This window comes from Lepisosteus platostomus, chromosome 16 (assembly GCF_059453375.1).
Source record: "Lepisosteus platostomus isolate fLepPlt1 chromosome 16, fLepPlt1.hap1, whole genome shotgun sequence".
Taxonomy (NCBI): Eukaryota; Metazoa; Chordata; class Actinopteri; order Semionotiformes; family Lepisosteidae; genus Lepisosteus; species Lepisosteus platostomus.
Genome location: NC_142626.1, coordinates 12,138,487 through 12,155,749, shown reverse-complemented (window position 1 = coordinate 12,155,749; position 17,263 = coordinate 12,138,487). Strand labels below are relative to the sequence as shown.

The following is a 17,263-nucleotide window of genomic DNA, read 5'->3' as shown; positions in this document are numbered from 1 at the left end:
TCCTACAGTATGAAGTGAAAGACAGGCTTGTCACTTAAGTGGAAATTTATTTAAAAAAAAACAAAAAACAGTTTATACTATCCCTGTGATATGTTGCTCTTTTATCAGAGATCATATAAAAGGTTGCTTGGATTGTTTCCGTGAGTGGGATTGTCTCGGAATGAGTTTGATCAAACAATTGTGTGCACATCATACCCACCCCCTTACACAGCCCATATAACTAAAGTGAGGAAAAGGAAATAGCATTGGGTTTCATGGTGTTCTGAAAACCTAAGAGAGAGGCACCAGACTGCTTGGTCAAGGCACACAGATTATTAGAAATCCTTAATAACACTTCATTCTCAGTGGAATAGTACACCTTGTTTCTACACCCTCCAGCTACCCTCCCTACCTATAAAACCTCCACCCATACTGCTTAAACAGTTACTCCAATGGAACCAATCCCAAAGCCCAGAGTCAACCTCCTGCTGCCATGTTCATCAGTACATTTTTATCTATAGTCTATATACTGTAATAATGTGCTATACTGCACATTGCCCACCCGTTAAATAAGCTCATCTATTCGCGGCATGGGATAAGCATCGAACACTGAGATTTCATTTCATTTTTGAAAGTTATAGTAAAACCTAATTGTTCTGTCTGGCTTTGGAACCAAATACAATTGGTTAGGCCCACTCACTATGAAACTACCATTGCTAACATTTGCTCCACCTTCTCTTAATAATCTTTCTTATTGCTTTGGGAATGCGGTAAGGGGAGACTATACATTTTTCCCTGGTTCCGTGATGATGTGTGTTATGTTTCCAGCTTCTCATACTGCCGCTTTAAGAAGGCGCAGACTTTTTCAAAGTACCTGACCACTCACCTGTTTCGTTCGATCCTCACATTCTCTGCATTTCTCTATTTTAGGAAACCTTAGTCATTCACCCTTTGCTCAGTATTTTTGGAAGTTCTCTCCTAGTACTCAACACTTCTCTTCGTCTCGTTTGGTCTCGTTTCCCCTGTCTTACGGATTGCTTTTCTCCTCAGGCCTTGATTCTTGGATTACGCTTGTCGGCTTGCTGTTTTGGTTTTGCTTTATTGGTATTGGTACTCTTCATTTTTCTGGCTCCCTGGTTTATGACTTTGTTTTGTGTTTCCCTTCGGTTTTGAACTTTTGGACTGGTTTCAGGCTTACGGCATTAGAACGCGGTTACACTACTCCGCGCAGGATTCTTCACGATCTACCTGGCTACTTTAACAATGTGATGTTGAATAAAGTGGTTTCCTTCCTGGTATTCTGGAAAATACATCTTTATTCTGGGACAGGAACTCCTGCAAGTCTTGTCTCTGGTTTTGAGCTACTGTTAGTCTCCCTTGGCTACTGGATCAGTGCCTTCTTCTAGAGGATCAAGGACAAACTGGACTGGTGAGGATTCTGTCCCATGCCATTCCTTCAACAAATTAATGTAATAGATTTGAAATTGGCTTCTTTTTTAATTTTAATTTTATAATTAACAGGACCCAACTTTTACTGTCAGATTCCCACCACAAAGCCACAAGAAAGTTTTCCCCTGGATGAAATTCCCTTAGTGTGACCCCTTGGTTATAAATTTGGGTTTGTTATGCCTGTGCTTTCTCTAAATCTGCCTTCATCCTCTCCCTCATTTGTTCCACATGTACAAGATTGTTGTTCCCATGTTTCTTTCACTAGATCCAATTATTCTCCGGGTCTTCCAGAATATAATAATTCAAAAGGGGAAAATCCCATAGAAGCTTAGGGAGCTTCCCATATCGCAAACATTAAATAGGGTAAAAGCTGATCCCAATTTTATCCATCCCTGTGCATAGTCTTCCTTAACATGCTTCTTAGTGTCTTATTAAATCGCTCTTCCAAGCCATCTGTTTGTGGATGATAAACTGAGTTTCCAATTTGATGAATACCAAATAGTTTACTTAACTCTCTCATAATGTTGGACATACAGGGAGTACCCTGGTCTGTTAGGATTTCCTGGGGGTATTCCTACTTTAGAGGAGAACTGAATGAGTTCTCTAGCAATGTTCTCTGCACTGGCTACCCTTAAAGGAATTCCCTCAGGATATAGTGTAGCATTATCCACTGTCACTAATATATATTGGTATCCCTTAGCAGATTTTATAAGAGATCCATCTCTATACGCTCAAAAGATGTTTCTATTATTGCATGGGACCAAGGGGGCTTTTATAATAAGGCTGAGGTGCTGTCCTTTGGCACTCAGGACACTACTGGAAGTACTGTTTTATCGCCTTACTTATTCTGGGCCAAAAGAAACCTTTGAGGAGACTTTCAGCTGTTTTCTTCACCTCAAGAAGACCTCCCAGGAGAATGCTGTGTGCAAGATTGAGGAGTGTTCTTTGATAAGGCTGTGGCACAAGCAGCTGTTCTATCTCTTTGCATTCTCCCTTTTGGACCTAATAAAGCAGATAATCTCTCACCACAAAATAAGAAGAGGAAAGGGTTTGGTTAGGATCACACAGAAATCCCTCAATCTTTTTCACGTGACACATGCATGTTTCAGATGACCTTCTTCCAGTTGCCCTGTTTTAAACTGACCTCAGCGATCACTCACTTTTAGATCTGTTAATTCTATATTCAATAAATCTACATCTATTTTAGATTCTGTTGCTTCTTTTTCTCTTGGTTCCCTCTGGGTCTCCATGGCTTCTTCTTATCCCTATGGCATTTCGTGGTGTCATTCACCATATCCTCGAAGCAAATCAATCTGGGGCAGAGCAGTGACTCTGTGGCTAAGGATCTACACCTGTGGCTGGAAGGTTGCCAGTTTGAATCCCGCGGCCGGCAGATTAATCCTACTCTGTATGGCTCCTGAGCAAAGCCCTTAACCCCAGCTGCTCCAGGGGTGCCATATAAATAGCCGACCCTGCGCTCTGTCCTCAAGCTTCTCTCTCCCCGTCTGTGTGTCTCATGTAGAGCAAGCTAGGATATGCATAAAGACACATTTCTAATACAAGAAATTGTATATGGCCAATAAAGATCTTATCTTAATCAATGGGTGTTCTTATTGGTGTCTGGATGATGGAATTCTGGACTCTCTTCCTAATAATATGGGATAGAGAAGTTGTTTGGCCACACCCACGGTAGCACGATATTTACCTTGAGAGGTGTTCAAGTTAATACCAGTGGTGGGATATATTTTGGTATCTACATGGATATGGATGAATTCCAATTTCTTTTTTAAGAACTGTCCCTCTGGGTACCCAAGTTACCGGAGTCCAGTAGGGCATCAATGGTTTTCCCTTTTACTTTAATTTTTGTGAGTAGAGGCTACAGGGCAGTTGGATTTTCTTCCGTCTTCTAAATCTACCTGCCTGGGATCTGGCTGATTCGGACAGTCAAAGGCCAGATGTTCTAAATCATGACAAATGAAGCATCTGAGAGTATTCTGTCATGGTGTAGTCCATCAAATAAGTCTTCTTTGTGGGGACATTCGGAGAGGGATAAAGCTTTGAACTGGTCCGCGTTTAGCCTTGAGGAAAAAAAAATAGAATCATTCTCTGAGGTTTTTAGAGAAGAAAAAAGGTCACCTCAGCTGTGTAGCTGACAGCATGGTCCTGGGATGAATGAAGGGGAGATGCGTGAGAATTTAATATAGAGCTCTTGATCAGAAGCCCAGGTGCTAAAGAGACACATTCTCAGGTGACAATCTTGGAGGAAAAAACAATTTAGAGGGCTGCTTTGGTAGTGTTAATGGCCCTCTAGTGGTGAACAGGAGAAGATTCCTTCTGTCTCACACTCCATATAAAAGAGTAGAGGAAGAATTATACATCTGAATGTTTTCATTTATATCATTATCATATGTAGCTAAATCATTGTTACATTTATCTGAGATTGTATATGGTGTTGTCAAAGGCTACAAGATAAACCTGACTTTCAATAATCTGGACTGCTAAAAGACATGGAGATTAAAGTGGGGAGAGGAACTGCAGTGGGACCAGTGCTTAAGGGGTTCATGTTCAACTGCATTTATATAGCACATAAATACAGACTGATAGATGTACAGAAGCATTTACAAGCCTCTTCATATCACTCTATTATGGTGTCAAAATATACAGTGCAAACTCTAAATTCATGTTATTGCAACAGTCTCAGACAATCTGATACTTTACTGTCAATTTGTAGTTAACCAGAACCAGGTAAGGAAAAAGGATTGAAGAAACTTTGATGATTTTAAGTTACATAAAGGTTGTCATGATGTCATTTCTGTTTTTTAGAACTTGTTAACCCATGGAGGGAAATAGTCTGGGGCAAAGAGTAAGTATTTAAAAACACAGTATGAAACCCACATCACACTGTACCTCCCAATGTGGAGCTGTAAGAATGAGATGAAAGCTGTTCAATACAGTCCTGGAGAGCTGCTGTGTTTGTATGTCCCTGAAGAACTGATAGAAGGTGTTCAGTTAAGAACAATAATGAGTATAAAATTGTTAAGAGGAAGAAATTGGAAAGAAAAACTACATTATTCCTTAACCCGTCTCATACCTCCTGACACCCATAGTGTAAAACCCAGAATCCATAATGCCTGGTAATTAGTCATGGTTGTCAGTAATTGGAGTAAGAAGCCACGCATATAAATATATTTTTCATAATAAAAATCTCAAATAAAATTGCTTCCTAATTATTTGTTCCTGAATTAAGCATTATAAAGAAATATACATAATTTCAATGTGTATTAAAAAAGGTTCAATGTGTTTACATTATGCTATAATATTAAATTGTTCCTTATATATATCTGGCAGAGTAATGTAGCTCTCCAAATCTATGTGGATGTAAAACAATAAAAATGTAAAAATAATATAAAAGTAATGTAAAACATTTGGATCTAAACATAAAAAAAGCATGTTGCACTCACAACAAGATATAAAAATAAACTATTTCTTTACTGTACCCAACATGGTAATTTTGTTTTGTAAAATAGAACTTGTTTCTTTTTTAAAAATTAATTTAATGTTTAACATTCTGTTATATATAATAGAAAATTAATAAAAGTCTAAACTCTATACAACTTAAATTCTGTCATTGGAAATGTTTGTCTCAAGGGGCTCAGTATTGAGTGGAATTCAAAACCAGGCTTCCAGACACCATGTTAAGCATTCACTGCACCACCTGGCAGTTTTACAAAACAGTGCTATCCTTCAACACAATATTAAAAAGTGTGGTGTGCTATGTTGCACTGAGGTGTGTTCACTGCAAATTACTGCATTATCCTGCGTGCATTCTGAATGGCTGGATCTGTATATATTAACAGAGATGTTCTTAGTTGAGTAGCAAAAGGAAAAAAAAATGTGAACAGGAAGAGTGGTAGAAAAAATATAATTCTTGGTCTGAAAATGATTGTTTAAGTAGAGTGACCTCTACTTACAATCGTAATATCACAGGAAATTGTAAATACAAAATTTCAATATTTACTATTATTTTGTTAGCCACTTCGTCAAGCTGTTTTTGACAATAAGTATCTACCCACAGAACAGTGTAGAAGCCCAGTTATACACCCTTCTAGGATGTATTATTTTTTCTTTATTGTGGGATCTCTTCTTTCTTATTTGCAGGGAGAAAGCAAGACTGATGAAAGAAATAAGGACTTTAACACCAAAATACAAAGAAGCAAAAGAATTAAGAATCATGATGGCTGGACAGATCAAGGCTGGAAAGTCCAGTTACATCAATACAATTGATTCTGTGTTTCAAGGTCATTTGACAAGCCGAGCTTTGGTTGGTGAAGATAAATACAGTTTTACCACGAAGGTTAGTAGCCATCTAGAGGGTCTGTTGAATGGAATAATATATTCAAATTCTTTATAAATTATTTGCAATGCTGATAAACATACGGGTAATTTAGTTATGATAGTATATAGCAAACTCTACAGTGACTTGGCACTATTAATGTATGGATTATTCCTGACTGTTAATGTCATGGATTGTGACGCCTAAATGCAGGAACTGCTTTTGTTGTGTCGATATAGCAATTATGAGGATGCTAGGACCCTTTTTTTCTTGCAACAGGATCTTTTTTTTCTTTTTTTCAGTGCACTCACAGTTAACTCACAGTTATCCTAATGTGCAGAATATCCCAGTTATTTACAGTATTTCAGTCTTCCCTTCACATAAAAGTATTTATATAATAATAATAAATTATTGCTTACACTTATATAGCGCTTTTCTGGACACTCCACTCAAAGCGCTTTACAGGTAATGGGGACTCCCCTCCACCACCACCAATGTGCAGAATCCACCTGGATGATGCGACAGCAGCCATAGTGCGCCAGAATGCTCACCACACATCAGCTATCAGTGGGGAGGAGAGCAGAGTGATGAAGCCAATTCATAGATGGGGATTATTAGGAGGCCATGATCAGTAAGGGCCAATGGGAAATTTGGCCAGGACACCGGGGTTACACCCCTACTCTTTTTCGAGAAACGCCCTGGGATTTTTAATGACCACAGAGAGTCAGGACCTCGGTTTTACGTCTCATCCGAAGGATGGCACCTGTTTACAGTATAGTGTCCCCATCACTATACTAGGGCATTAGGACCCACATGGACCACAGGGTGAGCACTCCCTGCTGGCCCCACTAACACCTCTTCCAGCAGTAACCTTAGTTTTTCCCAGGAGATCTCCCCTCCAGGTACTGACCAGGCTCACACCTGCTGAGCTTCAGTGGGTTGCCAGTTGTGAGTTGCAGGGTGATATGGCTGCTTGCTAAAGCTAAAAAAAATTCTGTGATTGCCCACTCAACACACAGAACAGATGATACAACTAATATTAAGTACAAGAACCCCATTGACCCCAGTTACCAGAACCAAATGTTCCAAAAGAACAGTCCAGTATTTTTATTTTCCATAACCAGCTCTGGCTGGTGGCGTGGTGTGCCTCCTTACACCACAGCAAAGAAAAGGTGTAGTTTCAGGCACCCTCCTCTGTCCCAGGCATCCTAAACAACATGTATCTATGCTCCTTTCACTTCCCAGTTTGTCTCCAACTCCAAACATGTTTTACAGTAAGATGGAGAAGCTTTTCTCCGCTGCTTTCAGTACCTGATATCCAAGTCCTCTCTTGGGTCCAATAGCTACAATCTCTGTGTTTTCTAACTTCTGTCTGACTTTTCAAAATTCTACCCTGTTCTCTTGACTTTGGGTTTTTAGTGCCCCCTTAACAAGGGCTCAAGTTTTATTCTCAGGGGATGTGGAAGTCTTCCTTTGATGTTCTGGGTGTGGGCAGAGCTCACAACTCACTGCTCAGGGCTCATTGAGGAACCAGCTGTATACAGGTGCACTGTGTATTCATGCCCTGTTCTTGAGCCCCCCTCCCATTCACAGGCACAATCAAACCTGTCTTGCAGCCACACCATTAATGAAGGATAATAATTAATGAGGAAGCTCAGAGAACAAGGAATGAAATGCATCAATACTTAGGCTGACAGTGTGCATTCAACGCAACTTAAAGTCAATACAGTCCCAGACATCTGGTCCATACATCTCCCAACTTGTGATAAGCAGAAATTTTACCACCTTTTATCCTGATCATCAGATTTCCAAAGTGAAACATTGTTGGACTTGATCAGTAGTAGGATGCAAACCTCTTTGAAGCATTATGCATTTTGACAACACCACAACTAAATAGACTTTCAAGATTTCAAGATTTTTTATTTGCCATATACAGTAAGTGTATTGAAATGCTTACTCATTCAGCTGTAGCCAGTAACAGTGAAAAAAAAGTAAAAATATGCACAAATGACAAACAGACAATGGACATTACAATAAATTTAGACATTAGATGTTTTAATACAGCCAAGACAGGACATACAGTAGTGCAGACAGTCCAGTACCTTAAAGTGCAGGTGCTAATTTGTGCAGTAGTCAAAGCTTACCTGTTTATGATAAGTCATTTTTTTAATCAGTTCCTGAAGAGAGAATATGAAAAGAGCAAATGTAGAAATCTGTTTAATGTTTCCAATAAGTCTCCATAATGACTAAATTTGTGCCAAAACAAAGGCAACTATCCATGAAGACCTGAAGTGAGATGATCTAGTCTTTTAGTACAATTGTATTAAAATATCTATACGGACCTTTAAAGTGCAACACACTGATGCCTAAAAGTGGTAATTAAATTTCATCTGCACAATGGGGATAATTCTCTCAGAATTTATAATTTTGCTTTTCTGACTTTTCTGTTTAGTTTAAACCATACAGAGTAGAGGACTGTGCAAATGGAGAAGGAGATGGAGTTCTCCCTTTTGTTCTCTATGATGTCATGGGAATAGATAATATTGTGAAAAGTCCTGATGTCTTCGTCAGTTTGGTGAAAGGCCATATAAAAGATGGATACACGGTAAGTTGTACTCACAATGCATCACAATTCCACCAACACATAACTGCTTTAGGAAAAACAACTGTTTAAACACTAGCCTCTTTAGAGCCTCTTTAGAGAGAGGGCTTGGAGAGGAATCTGAGGTGAGGCACATCAGCAAGTATTGAGTCAAGAATGGTAAGAAACAGGTAATTCAGGTGGAGTTCTGAATGACCACACAACCTCTGTCTCTGTAATATTGATGAACAGTGTGATTCTACTGTATGCTTGTACAACTGCTGTAAGTGTAGCTTGCAGTGCTTTTGGGGTGTGTGCTACAACAGCACAATCATTAACATACTGGAGCTCAAGTAAATATTCTGATTTTAGCTTAGTGGCATTTTGGAATCTCCTCATATTAAAGAGGTTCCGGTCCAACCAAAAGTTAAAAAAATACCTCACTTTCTACAAAAATATGCGTGCGCAGGAGTGTGTAACTCACAGGTGGAAGATGTTAAATAGGACTGGTACAAGCACACTGTCTTCAGGAAGCTCTTCAGTGATTGTGGCAATACGTCTGTGAAGCATGACCATCGCAAGACCTTTGCCAGCAGCTGAGAGGAGAGATATTGTCCTGCTCTTGTCACAGGTGGATCTGTCATCTTATAAATGATGATAATGTTTTCATCTCTCCATTGATGTGGAATGCGTCCTTATCTCCACAATGAAGCGATGAATGGTTCACATGCAAATGTAACCTCCCTGTTTCAAAATTTCAGCTGAGATGAAGTCAGGCCCAGGAGTTTTGTAATTTCTGTGAGACATGATAGCAGAGTAGACCTCAGAGAAGGTGGGTGGGAGGTCAAGACCTTTGATTGTGGGCAGGACTGGAAGATTTCCCAAAACTGAGAACTTAACAAGGTTTGGATTGTTTAAGAGTGCTTGGAAATGTTTGCTCTACTGATGTACTGATGGCATTGGATGGTCTTCAATGTGTCATAGACGTTAGCATGCCATATTTGTCCTTGTGGTTCTGTATTTCATGTGCCTTGGATATCCAATACTCATTTCAAAACTGTTGCAGAACATTCTGTAAATATTTTTTTTCTCCATTCTTCTTACTGTTTTCTAAAAACCTTAGAAGTGGGGTTGTAGTTCTTGTGCATGGCACCTAGCTGATTTGAGATGTCTTTTGAGTTATCATCAAACAAGTTTTGATGTTTCTTTCAACTATAGCTGATGGATTAGGGTGCTTTCTCATGGAGCGATATAAAGAAGTCCATTCCTCAATTGCACCTTCTTCTGTTAAGCCTCAAGGTTTTCTAGAATGCTGCATGTTGGTTCATACAGTACCTCCACTTCTTGTGTGCCACAAAAACACAATCACTGCAGTTGTTTTTTTTTTCTTGGAAGAGCTCTTTATTTGACCCATCCTTCATTCGTTAACTATGATCATCCTATGGTCCATCCAGCACTCTGCTTCTCTCATGACTCATGTGACAATATCATATTTAATATCGGAGCGCTTAACAATGATGTAATCTATAAAATACAAGTGCTTTGACGTTGGGTGCCTCCATTTGTATTTATATTTCATTTGAAAGATGGTGTTTGTGATAGTGAGACTATGCTCAGCACAGAGACTTCAATCCATTTTTCTCTTCCATATCCAATGCTGGGTTTCCAAAGCAACCCATTCCAATTGTCACTATTGTTCTCTACTCTTGCATTGAAGTAGAAGGATTTTGTTGTTCTGGGGACTTGGAGCTTCATCCAACATTCTTCATTATTTGTTTTCAGAGTTTGTGCATAAGCACTAAGGAGAGTGGTGTCACGATTGTAGTCCCTCCCCCTTAAGGGCGCTCCAGCTCTTTCACTTCGGACTTGATTTTGTGCACCTGCCCCCTGTTCCAGCCTCCTTCCAGCCCACCTTAAAAGCCAGACGCTGACGTTAATCTGGGCTCTGTATTGCTTTCCGTATCATGCGAGGCCCAGGACCTGGATGCGCCTGGCTCCGTTATGCTTTTAGTTTCTGTTCCTGTTCCCATTCCCGTTTCCCCTGCCAGTCCCAATCTGGCTCTAGTTTTTTAATTGTCAGTCCCGGATGGATCGCCTGGCTTTAGACTTTTGCCCTGTCTTTGGATTCCTCTTTTGACTCATCCCCGGATTGTTTGCCTCGGTCTCACCTCCCCCGATCACCAGCACTCCATGGACATTCCCTGTTTTCATCCCCGTATCCTGTATGACCTTTTCCCCGTGTTTTCTTCACTTTTCCCTGGGTCGTGTTATCTGCATAGGGTCCGGAAAAACGCTTCCGTTACAAGTGGCATGCTACTTACAAATGACAGGGATGCAAAGTGACATACAGTAAGCCTTTTGCTTAAGCCAGTAGGTGTTTCCGTGGGGAGAAGCATTTTTTTAATTGCGGTCAACACCATACATAGCCTTCTCCATTCTACCTTATAGACCCAGAAGTCTGGTCTCACTTTGACCAGTAATATCATTATTACAATGTTTCAACTCTGCTGCAATGAGTGCAGTCCTGTGTATGGGTCTATCCATACCATAGTTGCTATCCAGAAGAGTCCTTATGACTATTGCTAGTCCTTATGACTATTCCATATTGCTAGTCATAGTAACACATTACTGCTGTGACATTTTCAATCACCAGGCTCAATGCCCCAATAGGTGAAGCAGCCTACCTTAGAAAGTGTGAGTGGACAATGTGTGGGCCACCTTTTCTAGGGTGGTGTGGTCCCTAAAAAAGGGGTGTTCAGAAACACCTGGTTCTCTGCATTGAGATCCCAGCTACGGATGACAAATAGCCCTGTGACACTACCATGCAGGGCCCAGACTAGGGGCTTCCAGGTCATCCAGCCCTGCCCCTGTAACCAGGACCCCCATTGCCACTAGACTTTAGTAATGATAGGAAATTATCATAGAAATGATAATTCCAATCCTGTGATGTTAATAACTGAACAATTGGGAAAATGCAGAATCGTAGGGGGAGCAGTACAGAGCCAATCAGGAACAAGGATTTACAGGGGTAGTTCCTGTGCTGTTATTGTCTGAAACCAAACTGGAAGGTTTTGAAAAGCTTATTTGCAATGAGATAGTTGCATAACTAAATTCTAACAGCACATTCTAAAGTTTTAGCCAGAAAAAGAATTTAGATATAGGGTGAAAACTAGAAAGGGGAGAACAGCAACAACAATCATCCAGGAATGAGGTGGAACAGTATAACTCTGGTGGACAACCAAAAACCTCTAAGACAGTGTTACAAAGCTGGGATGAAGCAGGTAATGTAGTAGGTAGGTTTGGCTTGAACAGTCTGGTGAGGGTGGTGAACAGGTGTCTAGGACTGTTAGGTTGCTCTCAATGATATAGGAGAAGTAGCTGGATCCAGATGCAATCCAATGCAGCTGTAGTGTGCTCTCTGAAGGCACCAGTTCTGTAGGGTTTGGGCATTTACTGGGACAATTATTAATTGTAGCAGTAAATCACAAAATTGATTCTTTTGATGGCTTTAGAATCCAACCATGCGATATATCTCAAACAACGCACACACACAGGTACTAATACACGAGGATACATTTATTAATACATAGAATATGCATGTAAACCTAACAGATCTTATCGAGAGGGTTATAAGAATACAAAAGATATATATTCAATCAGTTACAAAGTGTTACACATATCAAGAAGACAAACGTTAAGTATATCATTCATTTAGACCGTTTCGTAAATGAACTTGGTTACAACTTCTACATTGGATACTCAAAACAAGTACATAACTCTTAGGAATTAAATTGATATCAACTGGTTGGGATAACAATTGAATTCTTGAGCTGTAATGCATTGAAGTTGAATACTCATCCAATCTCTGGGGATTCAGATCTCCTGCGGGCTCTCTGGCTCCGTGCCAGGCTGTGCTGTGCGGCTTGCGACGGTGCGCTGCTGATGCTCACTGACCGGCTAGTTAGTGTTGGCTTTAACTAGCAAAGTTTGTGCACAGGAGAAAAGATGACTGTGGGTCCCAGCAGGTCAGGAAGAGGACCGGTTCGTTCCTGATGAAGCGCTAGTTCTGAATACTGATTCAGCTGTCCACAGTTCCGACCTGTTCATGAGGCTTGCTGCTGGTGTTAACCTCGGGTGGATCCTCTGGTTACTCTCTGGCAACCTCCGCTCTCGACTCTTAGAACAAAGGAAAGTTCTGGCACTCAGACACACTGGCCGTTCCGTAGTTGTCCGGGCTGAGTCTCAGGATAGTCAGGAGGCGCTCTGCGAGAATGTCCTGCCCTTAGGAGCCTTCTGCTCCTGGGCCGTCCTGCTCTGGAATTCTCCTTTGAGATTCTCCCTTTCAGAAAAGTCCACTACAGGCTCTCTGTGTTGCCTGTTTTTACCTGGAGGAACTTCAGCTCGTTCATTGGCTGAAAGTTTCTTGGGCATCAGAGCCCACATGGGTTACTTGGCCCTACCAGTCCCTGATTGGTTGATCAAGGTGAGATATGAGTCACTTACTCCTGACACTTAGGAATGCAGTCCAGATGTCCATCTGGCACTCCCTAGACAGATAGGCGCCAATGGATGACCATTGATCATGATAGCCAGGCTTAGCTAAGTGAATCCCCATTTGGGAGCTGTCCCTTATCAAAAGAAAACATCTTTAAATCAGCCTGTATGAATAGTTTCTCTGTGGCTGCACCACAGAGATGAACAGAGAGATGGGGCCTCATTTGGGAAAGCACCGCAACACTTAATTCTTTCTTAGGAATAAGCCTCACCGCTACATATCCCCCCTTTTTGAAGGTCACGAGGTCCTAAGGCGTTGTGGCCTTCAAAACAAAACAGAGTTAAGTGATGTCCCTTGTCATTAGAACATTAACCTTAAATGTCCACATTACTCCTCAAGAATTCATACCGGAACCAGCATTGGATACAAACATTATAAACAACATCTGGAGTACTGTATGTATAAACAAGGTAGGAGACATCATCTCTGTCTAGGAATTACACATCAGGAAGTTCACTGTCAATATCTGATACCTCTGTAGGCAGATATTTGGGAAGAAGGAACTTCCTTTCTTTTGACTTGCTACCTTTGACTCATTCATGCTACCCAGAGTACATCTTGATGTGAGTGTACAGCATTCAGAGTACATTGTCATGATCCAGCTACCCGGCAGTAGTGTTACAATAACAACAGTTCCTGTTACCAGCCCCCCGTTAAACCACAACACCTGTTGGGGTATCTGCTAGGGTGGTTTGGAGGTTTGTTCCATTAAAGCAAACTCAACTACCTGTACCTCTTCAGGGCTTACTGTTTCTTGGATTTCTATCCAGTTCAATAGTGTGGCACCTGAAGGCATCCACGACCTCAAGTTTGGTCTTATATTGTCTGGTTCCAGACCGTACAGTAAGTCACCAAGCTGTACTATGGCCTCCTTGGGAACTTACAGGAACTGTTTTATTAGGTAGCTGTATCATGCCTGTCACAAGTCATGGTGACAGTTAAATGGTGTGTTGACCAGCTATTTACATCCCACCTGCTTTTCATGGGGTTCATTAACCTCCCTCTGCTCGTTAGTAGCTTTACACCCTTCATTGGTGAATCGTTTAGACACAGCCAATGGATAGCTTTGGTAGCCATACCCATCTCAAGATTTGGAACCGAATTCAATCTTGGATTGCCTTCTGGGTGAGCTATGAGTGATGGGGTTAATGTCACATACTCCTCTACTGAGAAGAGTGGAATCAAGTGGGTTGGGAATTTTGCCGTGGTTAGACTGGCTACAGTGGCACTAAGCTCCCTTAACAGGTCTTGTGTCAACATTCTGACCTGTTGCACACAAGCATAAACCCACTGTATAACACTGGCAATCATGTCCACTGGTTGGGGGATAAGGTTTAACCCTGTTGCATAGAAAGTTGCCTGTAGGGTTTTCCCTAAGCTTTCCAGCCTTTGCTGCTGTTGATACAGTCTGTCACTACCCCCTGGCATCTCTGACACCTGCCTTCTTGGGGCAGTCAGGGTGAGAGTGCCAGTAGCACACAAACCTACCAGAAAAAGCAAATGCACAACAGTGGTGGCAGCAATCAGTCCTCCCAAAAGTTTTTTCAGGTGGCTGATCCCAGTCATCTCCTTCTGAGTGACTGTCGCCTTTCTAAGCTGGCGCAGCGTGTACATGGTGTCTTTCTCAGTATGCCATGTGGCATCTTGGGCACCAACATCCTGGAAATCTGGGGAGATCTGAAGCAGCTGCTGATGCTGCTCCGCCATTTCCAGGGCATCTGCTTTTTCGATTTGTTCATGCCTGTGCTCTAGGAACCCTGCAGGGGGCGGTGCAGCGGTGGAGCATGCCTGACCCTCGGCTGAGTGGTCATCTGGAGCACCTGAGTGATCTAGGATTGTTACCCCATTCTCACTGTTCAGGTCCACCCTGCACACTTCCTGATTGAGGAATCCCTCTATTGGCATGTTTACAATCGTTTGCTGGGCATGGGTGTAGGACACCTGCTCTCTCCCCCCTTCCCTCTCTAGGGGTTCAGGGAGCTGCCCCAGCACTGGGATAGCTAGTTCACGGTCTTTGAACTCACTATCACCCACCAGGCTAATGTCAGTGCAGGCAGGGATTCTGACACCCCGTTTTGCGATGTCCTGCACTGGCAGGCGGGTGGCTTGACCATTCAGTTCCAGTCTGGGTGAACCACTGTTGGTCAGACTCAGACTGACAAACTGAGCTGGTGGCTGTAAGAAAACCGGCTCGGCTTTCATTCCCTGTCCCTTCTGGGGGACTGGGTGTGTTGGCAACCCTGCCACTGAGGCAGGAACAATCAGGTCAGTCTCACTCACTACCTGGTAGTTGTGAGAAATAATGTTACCTGACTGCAGGTTCCCTGGGTCACAGCAGAGGGAGTCGGCATCTGGGATCAGGTGTGTCCATAGCGCAGTAGTTTCAGCGTCCAGCTGGACCTCCTGTTTAACCTGTGAATGTTGCACCAGGGGCACCTGGTGGTGGCCCTGTGACAGCTGCTCAAGCAGATCCTCACTAATAGAGGACATCTCAGGGCTAAGGGTGAGGGCTACATCACCAACCTGCTCTCCTGCATCTGGATCCCTTCCACCACTGCAGGGTGGTGGTCCTGACCCCTCTTGGGTGCCAGGGTGCACAGGGAAAGCTCCTTTTCATCGCCAGGTGGGGAGATCTGCTCCTCTTTAGGGATGTAAAAGGGGTGTGCTTTAGCTGGTGGATCAGGCGGCTGCTCGGAGCACCGCTCCTGTGGCAGGGAGGCTGTTGGGACCTCAGCCGGGACACAACTTCCCTGTATATCCGGGGAACAAGAAAATATTTTTATTTCTTGTCCAGAGGGAACAGAAGGAATCTTCACATAGGCTTCTGTGTTCGGTGGGCACTGTGTGAGCACAGTCTGCCTCTTGGCCCCCCTTTCCTTCTGTACAGAAGGCTTAGGAGCCTTGACCTGTTTCCACACTTTGCCTTTCTGGTGATCCACCAAAGGTTCCACTCTGAGTCGCATGCCCTTTTCTTTTTCTACCTGTTTGAGCTTGCCGTGTGACATCAAACACCTTTCAACCTCAGTGTCAATCAGTGTCTCACTGGGTAAGACATCTCCCATGGCAGCCTTGAGGTAAAAGCTTCTTGCTTTTCCTCTGTGTTTTACTGCCTGCTCTGTGACTTCAGGGGTGGAGTCAGCACTCGCTTGGGAGTGGCTGACCTCATCCAGGCAGGAACCCTTCCGCTCAATCAGATAGACTGAGGGAGGAAGAGGGGACGGGTCTCCGCCTCCTCCAGTGGAGAGTATCAGCTCATTCACGCTTCCGGCAGCCTTGGGGAGTGGTCGTCTCTGTCCTAATAAAACTTGTTCAAGCCTGGCCAGGTGGGCGGCTACTGAATCCTTTTGTTCAGCCTTTTCTAGCTCTTTCCCTCCCCTGGTGTTCTCATGGCACTTAGGACGCTGGGTGCGGTCCTGTGTGAGTGCTTTGGAACGGGGCTTAGCCAGCTCAGGAGTTTGTGCTCCTTCGAGCAGAGGGGAATTAACCCTGCTGGCTCTGACGGCGAACACAGTCGCTTTAACAGCTTTTTGCTCAGACGACTTTGGACATCATACTCCCAGGCTTTCTGCACGAATCTCTTAATATCAGTCATTTTCATGGTCTGTGCATCTGTATGCATTAAGATCATCTTTCTGACTGATGGGTGAAGATTCACAATGAATAAACCCTTGAAATGTGTGTTCTCTTCGCAACCCTCATCATTTCGCCCTGCAAAATAAGTTTGTCTAAGTCTCTCGTAATATTTACGAGGGGACTCGGCTCTCTCGTGCTTAATGTTAAGGGTGGCGGCTATCGCGGCAGTCGGGTCAATAAACGCACTGTATTCTTGGATAAGTGCTTGACAAAGCTGCTCAAAATCATTACAGACTTTCTTCATCTGTCTAGCCATCCACTCATGTACTTGTCTGCTGGTAGTTTTCCTGACCAGAAACACTTTCTCCTGTTCTGTGGCATTTGGCAGGTACTGCAGGGTATACCTGAGGTCCTGTATATAACTCTCGATATGATTCTCTGACACTGCAAGGTCAAATCTCTCTATGTCCTTCGCTAGCTCTCTCAGAGAATGGAGATTTATTCTCGCTTCTCCGCTGACGGAAATATGACGGAGATCGTAGTCAGACTTGTCGCTGCTAGAGAGAGTGCTTAATAGCGACTCGAATTCAGACCTTTTAGCAACCATTGTTAAACTTAAAGAGTATTACTTTTAAGTACGAAATCACAGTTTTACCTCAGAAAACCACAAGATCAAGTATGCAAACCCGGTAGATCACAAAAGATCACAAAACAATCAAGCATTGCTTAAAGAGCAAGGGGAACTTTTTTCAGCACACTGTATTGTCGTGTATGAAACCCACGGCGTTTTATA

At 42.6% G+C, this 17,263-nt stretch overlaps 1 protein-coding gene across 2 annotated transcripts in view; it reads left to right on the top strand.

Annotated features, from left to right (window-relative positions):
- LOC148646883 (interferon-induced protein 44-like) overlaps positions 1–17,263 on the top strand; it is a 49,423-nt gene that overhangs the window by 10,603 nt on the left and 21,557 nt on the right. For both annotated transcript variants that reach the window (XM_088608984.1, XM_088608983.1), the window contains 3 exons: positions 4,252–4,291; positions 5,587–5,782; positions 8,214–8,366. In XM_088608984.1, the coding sequence (XP_088465110.1) occupies positions 4,252–4,291; positions 5,587–5,782; positions 8,214–8,366 (389 nt within the window). The remainder of the gene's footprint in view (positions 1–4,251; positions 4,292–5,586; positions 5,783–8,213; positions 8,367–17,263) is intronic.